The sequence below is a fragment of the Taudactylus pleione genome, unplaced genomic scaffold (assembly GCF_031769625.1).
Source record: "Taudactylus pleione unplaced genomic scaffold, aTauple2 ptg000278l, whole genome shotgun sequence".
NCBI classification, from domain to species: domain Eukaryota; kingdom Metazoa; phylum Chordata; class Amphibia; order Anura; family Myobatrachidae; genus Taudactylus; species Taudactylus pleione.
The window spans coordinates 8,863,553-8,879,016 of record NW_028284680.1 but is presented as its reverse complement, the minus strand read 5'-3'; the positions used below and the strand labels follow the sequence as shown (position 1 = coordinate 8,879,016).

General features: G+C 42.5%; 1 protein-coding gene across 1 annotated transcript in view; it reads left to right on the top strand.

Moving 5' to 3' along the window:
• Positions 1–15,464, top strand: part of KIRREL3 (kirre like nephrin family adhesion molecule 3) — a 457,331-nt gene that overhangs the window by 338,891 nt on the left and 102,976 nt on the right. The window contains exons 6-7 of the mRNA XM_088481884.1: positions 8,025–8,175; positions 12,870–12,975. Of these exons, the coding sequence (XP_088338010.1) occupies positions 8,025–8,175; positions 12,870–12,975 (257 nt within the window). The remainder of the gene's footprint in view (positions 1–8,024; positions 8,176–12,869; positions 12,976–15,464) is intronic.

Sequence of the window (15,464 nt, the reverse complement as noted above, 5' to 3'; positions counted from 1 at the left end):
TGTTATAGTGCTGTGCATTCTATGCTCTATTATCCTGTTATAGTGCTGTGCATTGTATGCTCTATTATCCTGTTATAGTGCTGTGCATTGTACTTGTGCTCTATTATCCTGTTATAGTGCTGTGCATTGTACTTGTGCTCTATTATCCTGTTATAGTGCTGTGCATTGTATGCTCTATTATCCTGTTATAGTGCTGTGCATTGTACTTGTGCTCTATTATCCTGTTATAGTGCTGTGCATTGTATGCTCTATTATCCTGTTATAGTGCTGGGCATTGTACGCTCTATTATCCTGTTATAGTGCTGTGCATTGTACGCTCTATTATCCTGTTATAGTGCTCTGCATTGTATGCACTATTATCCTGTTATAGTGCTGTGTATTGTACTTGTGCTCTATTATCCTGTTATAGTGCTGTGCATTGTATGCTCTATTATCCTGTTATAGTGCTGTGCATTGTATCCTCTATTATCCTGTTATAGTGCTGTGTATTGTATGCTCTATTATCCTGTTATAGTGATGTGCATTGTATGCTCTATTATCCTGTTATAGTGCTGGGCATTGTATGCTCTATTATCCTGTTATAGTGCTGGGCATTGTACGCTCTATTATCCTGTTATAGTGCTGGGCATTGTATGCACTATTATCCTGTTATAGTGCTGTGTATTGTACTTGTGCTCTATTATCCTGTTATAGTGCTGTGCATTGTACTTGTGCTCTATTATCCTGTTATAGTGCTGTGCATTGTACTTGTGCTCTGTTATCCTGTTATAGTGCTGTGCATTGTATGCTCTATTATCCTGTTATAGTGCTGTGCATTGTACTTGTGCTCTATTATCCTGTTATAGTGCTGTGCATTGTACTTGTGCTCTGTTATCCTGTAATAGTGCTGTGCATTGTATGCTCTATTATCCTGTTATAGTGCTGTGCATTGTATGCTCTATTATCCTGTTATAGTGCTGTGCATTGTACTTGTGCTCTATTATCCTGTTATAGTGCTGTGCATTGTACTTGTGCTCTATTATCCTGTTATAGTGATGTGCATTGTATGCTCTATTATCCTGTTATAGTGCTGTGCATTGTATGCTCTATTATCCTGTTATAGTGCTGTGCATTGTACGCTCTATTATCCTGTTATAGTGCTGTGCATTGTACGCTCTATTATCCTGTTATAGTGATGTGCATTGTATGCTCTATTATCCTGTTATAGTGATGTGCATTGTATGCTCTATTATCCTGTTATAGTGCTGTGCATTGTATGCTCTATTATCCTGTTATAGTGCTCTGCATTGTATGCACTATTATCCTGTTATAGTGCTGTGTATTGTACTTGTGCTCTATTATCCTGTTATAGTGCTGTGCATTGTATGCTCTATTATCCTGTTATAGTGCTGTGCATTGTATCCTCTATTATCCTGTTATAGTGCTGTGTATTGTATGCTCTATTATCCTGTTATAGTGCTGTGCATTGTACTTGTGCTCTATTATCCTGTTATAGTGATGTGCATTGTATGCTCTATTATCCTGTTATAGTGCTGTGCATTGTACTTGTGCTCTGTTATCCTGTTATAGTGCTGTGCATTGTACTTGTGCTATTATCCTGTTATAGTGCTGTGTATTGTATGCTCTATTATCCTATTATAGTGCTGTGCATTGTATGCTCTATTATCCTGTTATAGTGCTGTGCATTGTATGCTCTATTATCCTGTTATAGTGCTGTGCATTGTATGCTCTATTATCCTGTTATAGTGCTGTGCATTGTATGCTCTATTATCCTGTTATAGTGCTGTGCATTGTATGCTCTATTATCCTGTTATAGTGCTGTGCATTGTACTTGTGCTCTATTATCCTGTTATAGTGCTGTGCATTGTATGCTCAATTATCCTGTTATAGTGCTGTGCATTGTACTTGTGCTCTGTTATCCTGTTATAGTGCTGTGCATTGTATGCTCTATTATCCTGTTATAGTGCTGTGCATTGTATGCTCTATTATCCTGTTATAGTGCTATGCATTGTACTTGTGCTCTATTATCCTGTTATAGTGATGTGCATTGTATGCTCTATTATCCTGTTATAGTGCTGTGCATTGTATGCTCTGTTATCCTGTTATAGTGCTGTGCATTGTATGCTCTATTATCTTGTTATAGTGCTGTGCATTGTACTTGTGCTCTATTATCCTGTTATAGTGCTGTGCATTGTACTTGTGCTCTATTATCCTGTTATAGTGATGTGCATTGTATGCTCTATTATCCTGTTATAGTGCTGTGCATTGTATGCTCTATTATCCTGTTATAGTGCTGTGCATTGTACTTGTGCTCTGTTATCCTGTTATAGTGCTGTGCATTGTATGCTCTATTATCCTGTTATAGTGCTGTGCATTGTATGCTCTATTATCCTGTTATAGTGCTGTGCATTGTACTTGTGCTCTATTATCCTGTTATAGGGCTGTGCATTGTACTTGTGCTCTATTATCCTGTTATAGTGATGTGCATTGTATGCTCTATTATCCTGTTATAGTGCTGTGCATTGTATGCTCTATTATCATGTTATAGTGCTGTGCACTGTATGCTCTATTATCCTGTTATAGTGCTGTGCATTGTATGCTGTGTTATCCTGTTATAGTGCTGTGCATTGTATGCTCTATTATCCTGTTATAGTGCTGTGCATTGTACTTGTGCTCTATTATCCTGTTATAGTGCTGTGCATTGTACTTGTGCTCTATTATCCTGTTATAGTGATGTGCATTGTATGCTCTATTATCCTGTTATAGTGCTGTGCATTGTATGCTCTATTATCCTGTTATAGTGCTGTGCATTGTATGCTCTATTATCCTGTTATAGTGATGTGCATTGTATGCTCTTATATCCTGTTATAGTGCTGGGCATTGTATGCTCTATTATCCTGTTATAGTGCTGTGCATTGTATGCTCTATTATCCTGTTATAGTGCTGTGCATTGTATGCTCTATTATCCTGTTATAGTGCTGTGCATTGTACGCTCTATTATCCTGTTATAGTGCTGTGCATTGTACTTGTGCTCTGTTATCCTGTTATAGTGCTGTGCATTGTATGCTCTATTATCCTGTCATAGTGATGTGCATTGTATGCTCTATTATCCTGTTATAGTGCTGTGCATTGTATGCTCTATTATCCTGTTATAGTGCTGTGCATTGTATGCTCTATTATCCTGTTATAGTGCTGTGCATTGTACTTGTGCTCTATTATCCTGTTATAGTGCTGTGCATTGTATGCTCAATTATCCTGTTATAGTGCTGTGCATTGTACTTGTGCTCTGTTATCCTGTTATAGTGCTGTGCATTGTATGCTCTATTATCCTGTTATAGTGCTGTGCATTGTACTTGTGCTCTGTTATCCTGTTATAGTGCTGTGCATTGTACTTGTGCTCTATTATCCTGTTATAGTGCTGTGCATTGTACTTGTGCTCTATTATCCTGTTATAGTGCTGTGCATTGTATGCTCAATTATCCTGTTATAGTGCTGTGCATTGTACTTGTGCTCTGTTATCCTGTTATAGTGCTGTGCATTGTATGCTCTATTATCCTGTTATAGTGCTGTGCATTGTATGCTCTATTATCCTGTTATAGTGCTGTGCATTGTACTTGTGCTCTATTATCCTGTTATAGGGCTGTGTATTGTACTTGTGCTCTATTATCCTGTTATAGTGCTGTGCATTTTATGCTCTATTATCCTGTTATAGTGCTGTGCATTGTATGCTCTATTATCATGTTATAGTGCTGTGCACTGTATGCTCTATTATCCTGTTATAGTGCTGTGCATTGTATGCTCTGTTATCCTGTTATAGTGCTGTGCATTGTATGCTCTATTATCCTGTTATAGTGCTGTGCATTGTACTTGTGCTCTATTATCCTGTTATAGTGCTGTGCATTGTACTTGTGCTCTATTATCCTGTTATAGTGATGTGCATTGTATGCTCTATTATCCTGTTATAGTGCTGTGCATTGTATGCTCTATTATCCTGTTATAGTGCTGTGCATTGTATGCTCTATTATCCTGTTATAGTGATGTGCATTGTATGCTCTATTATCCTGTTATAGTGCTGGGCATTGTATGCTCTATTATCCTGTTATAGTGCTGTGCATTGTATGCTCTATTATCCTGTTATAGTGCTGTGCATTGTATGCTCTATTATCCTGTTATAGTGCTGTGCATTGTATGCTCTATTATCCTGTTATAGTGCTGTGCATTGTACTTGTGCTCTATTATCCTGTTATAGTGCTGTGCATTGTACTTGTGCTCTATTATCCTGTTATAGTGCTGTGCATTGTACTTGTGCTCTGTTATCCTGTTATAGTGCTGTGCATTGTATGCTCTATTATCCTGTTATAGTGCTGTGCATTGTATGCTCTATTATCCTGTTATAGTGCTGTGCATTCTACGCTCTATTATCCTGTTATAGTGCTGTGCATTGTACTTGTGCTCTATTATCCTGTTATAGTGCTGTGTATTGTATGCTCTATTATCCTATTATAGTGCTGTGCATTGTATGCTCTATTATCCTGTTATAGTGCTGTGCATTGTACTTGTGCTCTATTATCCTGTTTATCGTCTGACCGTTCGGCCGGCTGTAGCTGTCGTTATCGATGTTTATACATCTCATCGTTAGTGCTTCCTGCTTCGCCTCGGTTAAGAGGCGAAGCGGGAAGCGTTATAGCGGCACGTTAAGTACATACATACATACATACGTTAACTGTACATACAGCAGAGTAACCTGTACTTACTGTACATACAGCAGAGTAACCTGTACTTACTGTACATACAGCAGAGTAACCTGTACTTACTGTACATACAGCAGAGTAACCTGTACTTACTGTACATACAGCAGAGTAACCTGTACTTACTGTACATACCGCTGAGTAACCTGTACTTACTGTACATACCGCTGAGTAACCTGTACTTACTGTACATACCGCTGAGTAACCTGTACTTACTGTACATACCGCTGAGTAACCTGTACTTACTGTACATACATATAGCTGAGTAACCTGTACTTACTGTACCTACAGCAGAGTAACCTGTACTTACTGTACATACCTACAGCAGAGTAACCTGTACTTACTGTACATACAGCTGAGTAACCTGTACTTACTGTACATACAGCTGAGTAACCTGTACTTACTGTACATACAGCTGAGTAACCTGTACTTACTGTACATACAGCTGAGTAACCTGTACTTACTGTACATACAGCTGAGTAACCTGTACTTATTGTACATACATACAGCAGAGTAACCTGTACTTACTGTACATACAGCAGAGTAACCTGTACTTACTGTACATACATACAGCTGAGTAACCTGTACTTACTGTACATACAGCAGAGTAACCTGTACTTATTGTACATACATACAGCTGAGTAACCTGTACTTTCTGTACATACAGCAGAGTAACCTGTACTTACTGTACATACCGCTGAGTAACCTGTACTTACTGTACATACAGCAGAGTAACCTGTACTTACTGTACATACATACAGCTGAGTAACCTGTACTTACTGTACATACAGCAGAGTAACCTGTACTTACTGTACATACATACAGCAGAGTAACCTGTACTTACTGTACATACCGCTGAGTAACCTGTACTTACTGTACATACATACAGCAGAGTAACCTGTACTTACTGTACATACCTACAGCTGAGTAACCTGTACTTACTGTACATACAGCTGAGTAACCTGTACTTACTGTACATACATACAGCTGAGTAACCTGTACTTACTGTACATACCGCTGAGTAACCTGTACTTACTGTACATACCGCTGAGTAACCTGTACTTACTGTACATACCGCTGAGTAACCTGTACTTACTGTACATACCGCTGAGTAACCTGTACTTACTGTACATACATACCGCTGAGTAACCTGTACTTACTGTACATACATACCGCTGAGTAACCTGTACTTACTGTACATACATACCGCTGAGTAACCTGTACTTACTGTACATACCGCTGAGTAACCTGTACTTATTGTACATACCGCTGAGTAACCTGTACTTATTGTACATACCGCTGAGTAACCTGTACATACATATAGCTGAGTAACCTGTACTTACTGTACATACAGCAGAGTAACCTGTACTTACTGTACATACCGCTGAGTAACCTGTACTTACTGTACCTACAGCTGAGTAACCTGTACTTACTGTACATACCGCTGAGTAACCTGTACTTATTGTACATACAGCTGAGTAACCTGTACTTACTGTACATACAGCAGAGTAACCTGTACTTACTGTACATACAGCAGAGTAACCTGTACATACATATAGCTGAGTAACCTGTACTTACTGTACATACAGCAGAGTAACCTGTACTTACTGTACATACCGCTGAGTAACCTGTACTTACTGTACCTACAGCTGAGTAACCTGTACTTACTGTACATACCGCTGAGTAACCTGTACTTATTGTACATACAGCTGAGTAACCTGTACTTATTGTACATACAGCAGAGTAACCTGTACTTACTGTACATACAGCAGAGTAACCTGTACTTACTGTACATACCGCTGAGTAACCTGTACATACATATAGCTGAGTAACCTGTACTTACTGTACCTACAGCTGAGTAACCTGTACTTACTGTACCTACAGCTGAGTAACCTGTACTTACTGTACATACCGCTGAGTAACCTGTACTTATTGTACATACCGCTGAGTAACCTGTACATACATATAGCTGAGTAACCTGTACTTACTGTACATACAGCAGAGTAACCTGTACTTACTGTACATACCGCTGAGTAACCTGTACTTACTGTACCTACAGCTGAGTAACCTGTACTTACTGTACATACCGCTGAGTAACCTGTACTTATTGTACATACAGCTGAGTAACCTGTACTTACTGTACATACAGCAGAGTAACCTGTACTTACTGTACATACAGCAGAGTAACCTGTACTTACTGTACATACCGCTGAGTAACCTGTACATATAGCTGAGTAACCTGTACTTACTGTACCTACAGCTGAGTAACCTGTACTTACTGTACATACCGCTGAGTAACCTGTACTTATTGTACATACCGCTGAGTAACCTGTACTTATTGTACATACCGCTGAGTAACCTGTACATACATATAGCTGAGTAACCTGTACTTACTGTACATACAGCAGAGTAACCTGTACTTACTGTACATACCGCTGAGTAACCTGTACTTACTGTACCTACAGCTGAGTAACCTGTACTTACTGTACATACCGCTGAGTAACCTGTACTTATTGTACATACAGCTGAGTAACCTGTACTTACTGTACATACAGCAGAGTAACCTGTACTTACTGTACATACAGCAGAGTAACCTGTACTTACTGTACATACCGCTGAGTAACCTGTACATACATATAGCTGAGTAACCTGTACTTACTGTACCTACAGCTGAGTAACCTGTACTTACTGTACCTACAGCTGAGTAACCTGTACTTACTGTACATACCGCTGAGTAACCTGTACTTACTGTACATACCGCTGAGTAACCTGTACTTACTGTACATACAGCAGAGTAACCTGTACTTACTGTACCTACAGCAGAGTAACCTGTACTTACTGTACATACCGCTGAGTAACCTGTACTTACTGTACATACAGCTGAGTAACCTGTACTTACTGTACATACCGCAGAGTAACCTGTACTTACTGTACATACCGCTGAGTAACCTGTACTTACTGTACCTACAGCTGAGTAACCTGTACTTACTGTACCTACAGCTGAGTAACCTGTACTTACTGTACATACCGCTGAGTAACCTGTACATACATATAGCTGAGTAACCTGTACTTACTGTACCTACAGCTGAGTAACCTGTACTTACTGTACATACCTACAGCTGAGTAAATCCCCCCCCTGTGTGCATAATGACCTACATACATATTTCTGGCAATGCCTATAATGTCATTTACTTCTGATATTTCTCTATAGTAAGGATCAGAGATCAATGTATAACGAGCCCCTGACTACATGACACCTCTTCCTCTGTGTTGCAGACGCAGTTGCGGGATGGAAAGCGGGAAAGCATCATCAGCACGCTCTTTGTGTCGCCATCGGACATCGAGAACGGGCAGAGCATCACGTGCCGGGCCACCAATAAGGCTGTGCCGAGTGGGAAGGATACCACGGTCACCATCAACATCCAACGTGAGTCATAACTGCTGGGTTCATGTTGTGCTTGCCACATTGGCGCAGAGTAACGCCGCTCGGGACGCAGTGCGTTTATGGCTTCATCTTCATTTATGTACTTTGGGGGGGGGGACCATTAGCGAGCGTCTGTTTTTCCCAGTAAATATAATGTAATCGTGTGCACTCAGTAATTCAGGAGGTGCTCACACTACATTCCCAAATGCAGACCCTGGGGGACTTCCATCCGACATTGGGGCTATGACCTTTAAATCTGTATACTACGGGGCTGCCATTGTCACCTACCAACCGGTACATGTACTGTGGGTGTAATGATCCACTATTCAGCTACAGGATGGAATTGATTTGCCAATAATCCTCTTCTAATAAACACCCCCAAATGGTATCTCCTCTAACTCACTCAGCAGACAATATTAAAGTCTACACCAGGATTCGTTCTGCAAACACGTCACCCCACCAAAGGTGTCACTGCGAGAGCACACTGCCGGGTGGCTGCATACTGTATCCCCAATCACATACATTTCATATCCCTAAACAGATATTGACAAAAGTCCAGGAATGATGATGTTTTGCCTCTTTCTGAGTTCCGTTTTTTTGGAGGGAAAAATCCGAACTCAACGTGCAAACTCGAACCTATCCGAGCCTGCACATCCCTAGTCAAGACCATCGCGACTATCGGGCTTGCGACAATACCCTTGTGGTAGGATCTCGTGGCCGCATGCCCCAGAGAGCTTTCGGCTCAAACAGAGTCGAAAGCTCTCCCACTGACATCACTTGTGATGTTAGTGGGGCTGCCCCTGAACGGTAGGCGTTCTCATGGAAACGCCTCCGTCTGGGCAGCCATCCCCCCGGCCCGCCCGCCAAAGGGGGCGTGCTGTCACTCAACATCGACAGCACGCCCCCTTTGGTGCGAGACCTGGAGCGACGGATTGCCCGTCGCTATCCCTGTCTCGCGCATGCGCTCTGAGCCACCATCAACCCGGTTGCGAGCGCTCAGCGTTTGCGACCGGGTCTGAATCAGGCCCAATGTCTTTTCCTGACATTTAGGGGTATATTTACTAAAGTGCTGGTTTTTAGAAGTTGTTCCCATAGCGACCAACCAGATTCTAGCCATTATCTATTAGAAGGTGCTAGTAAAATAATAGGTAGAATCTGATTGGTTGCTATGGGCAACAACTCTATTTCCAAAAACCTGCACTATAGTAAAACTATCCCTTAGTGTCATTGTTGTAGCTCTGTATCCCAGACATGGACGTGCCCACTCTGGTTACATATAACCGCATCATGAAATTAAAGTATTGTGTAAGAGGATTGGGCTGATCTGTAAAGCCGGGCACACATTAAACGGCCCGGCTATCTTGCCGATGGTCGGTGCGATTACCCTTCGACCCAGACCATGCAAGATTGCCGATGCACACTAGACGATATGCCCTGCACCACATGCGATATCGTGTGGTTGCCCGTGCAGTACGGCTAATCGCAGGACGTCACTGATGATGCGGGAGCGTGCAATAGTGCATACACACTGGACGATGTGGACGAATTGTCATTCCAATTAGTCTAAAATCGTCAAATCGTCCAATTTATGGTTTAGTGTGTACCCAGCATCAGTGTCGCCCCAGATGTGCACCTTTCCTTCTCTGACGTCAGATATCGCAGACTCTTTCTGCTCCCTGATTAAGGGTTTATTAGTTGCGATCTTGAAAAGCCATTAAGCAGATATTAAAGTGTAAAAAAAAGGCTGTAACAGGGCAGGCAGATAACCTGGCTTTTATTATGGCTCCAGGATGGTTTATTAAAGTGAGTGCGTCTACCACCCACTTTCTACCAGCGGCAAAAGCAGCCGGAAATACGGGATTAAGGGAGGACAGAGGCAGCTTACAAGCCCCACAGAAAGCCACAATACAAATCCACTTCATCAAATGTATTATGCAACGTATCCGTATTGACGTTCTACCGATCAAATGTAGTGTTTGTGGAAGCTGTAATGTATGACCTAAATATAAATCAATATATTGACCAATCATCTGTGATACCAGAAAGTACAATACGATAATTATCCCCAGGATCTATGTAACCTGAGATTTCATAGTTCAATATAAAAATGGTGGTAGGATAAGACCCTCCAGCTCTGTAGGGCTGCACAGTAACAGGGGAAATAATCAGTCCAGGACCCATTATATGTATTTGTGTCACTGCAGGGTGACTAAGGAGCTCTGCGCTGGGAGACCATTAACTGTCCCTCTCGCCATGGGAGCGCGGTGACACAAAGCAGACTGGACCTATGTCCAATTAACTGTGTCACAATTGCCGCAGGGCGACTGGCGCCCCCTCCCGTAACAAGAGGCCGAAGCCTGTACGTCTTGCATCCTTATTTCTGAATATTCTGAATAACACCCTGAATTCCTTTTGGAAACCTACATGTAACAATGGTATTTATAGCAGTGTTTGGCTAATAACTAATGGCGCAGGAATTGTCGGGCATTAAATAGCACCTTCTTTTCGGGACATACTAATTGGATGGATGAAAGAGGCAACCGCTATCGGAAGACTTTGAAATGAGATTTTCGAATAAAGATCTCGCTCGCTCGGCATCGCTTTACGTGGAAAAGCAATTAAAAATCCTATTAACGGCTACGAACTGCATCTGGAACGGAAGAACACACGTTGGAAAATAATTATAATTAACCCCATTTCTCCTGGCAAATATTTAGACCCAGTGGCGCGGTCTCCTAGATATAAGAGGTAGACTGCTCCGGGCATCCAGCTAAATGCTTTTCTAGTCTGATTATTCATGTTCAGTCACAAACGCTCATTATGAGAACCAGCAGTATCCTGTCATTAATTAAGCACCATTCATTCAAACACCAGAAAACGACAGTGTCAAACAACCATGAGACCTAACATACAAGGTTTCTATAGTGACCGCTACTGCTCACACTATCCTGCCATACTGCATAAAGGTTACTGAAGGACAGTAGTCTACACTCCGCTCGCTAAGAGTCACATTCAACGTTACCGCGCACTCTATTATTTGCCCAATAATGCATTATCTGCCCCCCCTGGAATATAATAAGATCATTCTTGTGCCCTTAGAGGGACAATTTTTAAAGGACCGATAAAGGTATTTTTGTAGTAAAACCTCAGAAAAAAGACGTTTTTGGAGGATTGCCACAATCTTTAATGACTAAACTGAGAATTATTATTAAAAAGTCAATAACGTATTTAAATATTTTACTGGAAAAAAATATGCCTCTAGGTGTCTAGGACATTGTGTTGACATCTCTCTCCCCCCAACCATCTCACGCACACACACACAATTCCAAGTCCCCAAATCCTCTTCCTCTCCTTTAACACCACTGAAGTGCCCATAGGTCCCCCTCAGTGGCCATTCGCATGGCACTTTGGGGTTGTCTTTTGCCGCAGTTGCACTGATTTCGGCGGCCATGTTCAGACGGATAATCTGCCCTCCATAGGACGGGCGCAATGTTTGATGGTGCCTTCACAGCACTCAATCACTCCTCCCCCTACTAGTTCTATCCAGGGAATTGGTTCGATTCCCGGCAGCGGCAGGCCGACATCAGCAGAGATCCCGGCAGCGGAATCCCGACAGCGCTGGAAATCCCGATCGTGGATAGGTGAGTATCTACTAACCTAACCCCCCTAACCCTAACCCTCCTTAGGGGTGCCTAACCCTAACCTCCCCCCCAAGTGTCTAAACCTAATCCCCCCTCTAAGTGCCTAACCCTAACCACCCCCTTCCCCGCTGCCTAACCCTAAGTCCCCCCCCCCCAGGGGGGTGCCTAACCCTAAGTTCCCCCCCGGGGAGGTGCCTGACCCTAAGTTCCCCCCCGGGAACAGCAGCAGCTGCCTCTCTCCCCAGCCCAGGCTACAGTGAGGTCAGGAAGACTAACGCCACTGAGCAGCCGTCTTCTCTCCCTGTGTGAGGGGGATCACATTGATCCTCCCCACCCCGGCATTTGTCCATGGTTATAGTGCCGCCATGAACTGCAAAACATTTTTTTTTTAAATATTATTCCTAAGGGGGCATAGTCACGCCTCCCGCGCTTAGGCCACATCCACCCTGAAAAGTATACGGGCCTGGCCAAGCTTTCTACGGCCCTGGTTGTATCTCACCACACTCCCTTCCGCTCTTCCTCTGACTGTCACTGCTGCTGCACTTATTACCTCTTCCCTCTCCCACATCCAAGACTTCTCCAGTGCTGCTGCTTCACTCCTCTGGAACTCCCTGCCCTGTAAGACACTACCATTCTGCAGGCCTCAAACATGCCCTGGAAACGCACATGTACATTAAAGCCTCCGTACACTCTTAACTCATGCCCTCTGTCCTCTCTTCTTATCTCTTCCCAGTTTACCCCAACTTCCCCAGACTGTAAGCTCTCCCGGGCAGATCCCTTTACCTACTTGTTTCTTCCCCTGCACTATCCTTGTCTCTGTACACCCCCAATCACTCAGCTTCTCTGATCCTATGTGCCTGCCCGCTGAGGGCACTGGGGCACTGACTGCTATTGTCATTTTCTGTCACTCAGTTGTGTAGAAATCTCAGCGCAATTCCCCCACTGTACGGTCTCTTTGAACTTATTGTCTTTTTTTGTCTGTTTTATTGCGATTTCCCTGTACGGCACTGTGACGCCATCTAAATAAAGGATAATAATAATGTGTTATATTTACAGATCCTCCGTTGGTCAATCTTACAGTGGAGCCGCAGCCCATTCTGGAAGATAATGTAGTGAAGTTTCATTGTGCAGCCAAGGCCAACCCTGCGGTGACCCAGTACCGGTAAGAGCTGTCACCTTTCCAGCACTGGACTGTCTGCAATAACCAGATTTCCACAAGAGTTCAGTGTACGCACTCATCCTTACAATCACAGGGACCTGTAATATCCTTATATCTCACAGTGTGAGGGGCATTACCCAATGTCTTTATGATATGTAATACAGGCAGCTGTAGAGACCAACAGACACAGCTGTTCACACATCCAGGCAAACAGCAGCCAATGCAGTACAGGTTTCTGTGCCCTGAATGTAGCCAGCCACACATAGGACCATGCAGTACACGTGCCACAGGGAGCCGAGATTCATTCCGTATCAAAGAGTAATAGTTTCATATTTGAATAAAGTGTGCTTCAAAGTAAGATTGCAGCAATTGCAGAAACCCTTCTCCTGCACTTGCTTCCCATTACACAACACAATGCATGTTGTAATTAGGCTGCCAGCGCCTGCGAGCACCATATGCAAGACGCCTATTTTTTTATTTTATTGTAACCATCCCCCAAAAATACCAGCATATGTAAAAAAAAAGGAATTCTGAGGAATGTAATGAATGGATCTCAGCAGAGATGTGAGCGCCCAGGTCTCTTTATATCACATCCTACGTGCTCATTTTTCATCTCCAAGATACAAAAAGGCCTTAAAATTGCAGCCACTTCATCCTAAACAGCGCGTTCTGCACCCAGGCGCTGGGAACGAGGCTGTGATGTATTTGCACCATTAAAACCATTCTAAAAATAGACTCCAGCCTCACATTAGCAGTTACTGTACCAGGTGTGGATAGTAAATGGCCTCCGCTGTATGGACTGGGTTAGACATTTTAAAGGTATTTTTTTAATCACAACCCGTGAAAGGTGTTCAGAACTCTCCTATGCCATATACAGTAATACAGACATATAAGTGACTTTCATTTCCTGAAAGTCTCAATTTGAACATAAAGCAAAATATTTAACAAATATACAATATGGGGCATATTCAATTAGCCGTGGGACTTAGTGCTCGGCTGTAGTTCCCGGGTTTAACGCCGAGAGCTGTTCAATTACTTGCTACTTTCTATGGACGGTATGCCCGCAGCTAACGTGTGTTAGCCCATAGCTCCTGGGTTAAGTGCCTGGAGTTATGGATTTACCCCACTCCTTAAGTGCACCCTCTGGTGCCGAGTGCGTTGGGGTAGTGGCAGTAATTGAATAGCTCAGGGGAGCTGCACCCGCGCTGTAAGACACATGGCTAATGAGAGGCATATGTATCAAAGCTTGATGCAAGATAAAATTGTGAGATATACATCACCAACCAATCAGCTTCTGACTTACATTTTGCAGGCTGTTTAAGAAATGATAGTTTGGAGTTGATTGGCTGGTGATATATATTTCACAATTTTATCTCACATCAAGCTTTGATACATATGCCCCTGAATCTGCTGCTTTACACATAAGAGTTAGTACAGTAAAGTAGCATTAATAGGAGTTGGAGGTCTGCTACAGATTATTCCATAACGTGTAAGTGACGTTGATAAATGTAAAATGCAGTGATGTCACTCGTATTACAGGACTCATTTTCCATGATGGAATACATACCGTTCGCATGTCAAAACATGATATCTGAGATAACAAGAAACAAGGTGTTACTATTATACAATATTGGGATGTCAGAAGCCATCTTCGTTTTCCTGTAAAGACACTTTAATTGTGGACTTTTATTTGGTCTATTTCTAATAACATTATAATTTGATAGGTGTAACTCATTTTCAGTAGATTGGGTAAGTAGTGACATTACCACTTTTATTTCCGCTATCGAAATGTTGTAAGTTATGCGACTGTCCTTACAAAGGAAGATACCGCAAGTTACGCGGACTGTCCTTACAAAGGAAGAATACCGCAAGTTATGCGACTGTCCTTACAAAGGAAGATACTGCAAGTTATGAGGACTGTCCTTACAAAGGAAGAATACCGCAAGTTATGCGGACTGTCCTTACAAAGGAAGAATACCGCAAGTTATGCGGACTGTCCTTACAAAGGAAGAATACCGCAAGTTATGCGACTGTCCTTACAAAGGAAGAATACCGCAAGTTATGCGACTGTCCTTACAAAGGAAGATACCGCAAGTTATGCGGACTGTCCTTACAAAGGAAGATACCGCAAGTTATGCGGACTGTCCTTACAAAGGAAGATACCGCAAGTTATGCGACTGTCCTTACAAAGGAAGATACCGCAAGTTATGCGACTGTCCTTACAAAGGAAGATACCGCAAGTTATGCGACTGTCCTTACAAAGGAAGATACCGCAAGTAATGCGACTGTCCTTACAAAGGAAGATACCGCAAGTTATGCGACTGTCCTTACAAAGGAAGATACCGCAAGTTATGCGGACTGTCCTTACAAAGGAAGATACCGCAAGTTATGCGGACTGTCCTTACAAAGGAAGATACGGCAAGTTATGCGACTGTCCTTACAAAGGAAGACACCGCAAGTTATGCGGACTGTCCTTACAAAGGAAGATACCG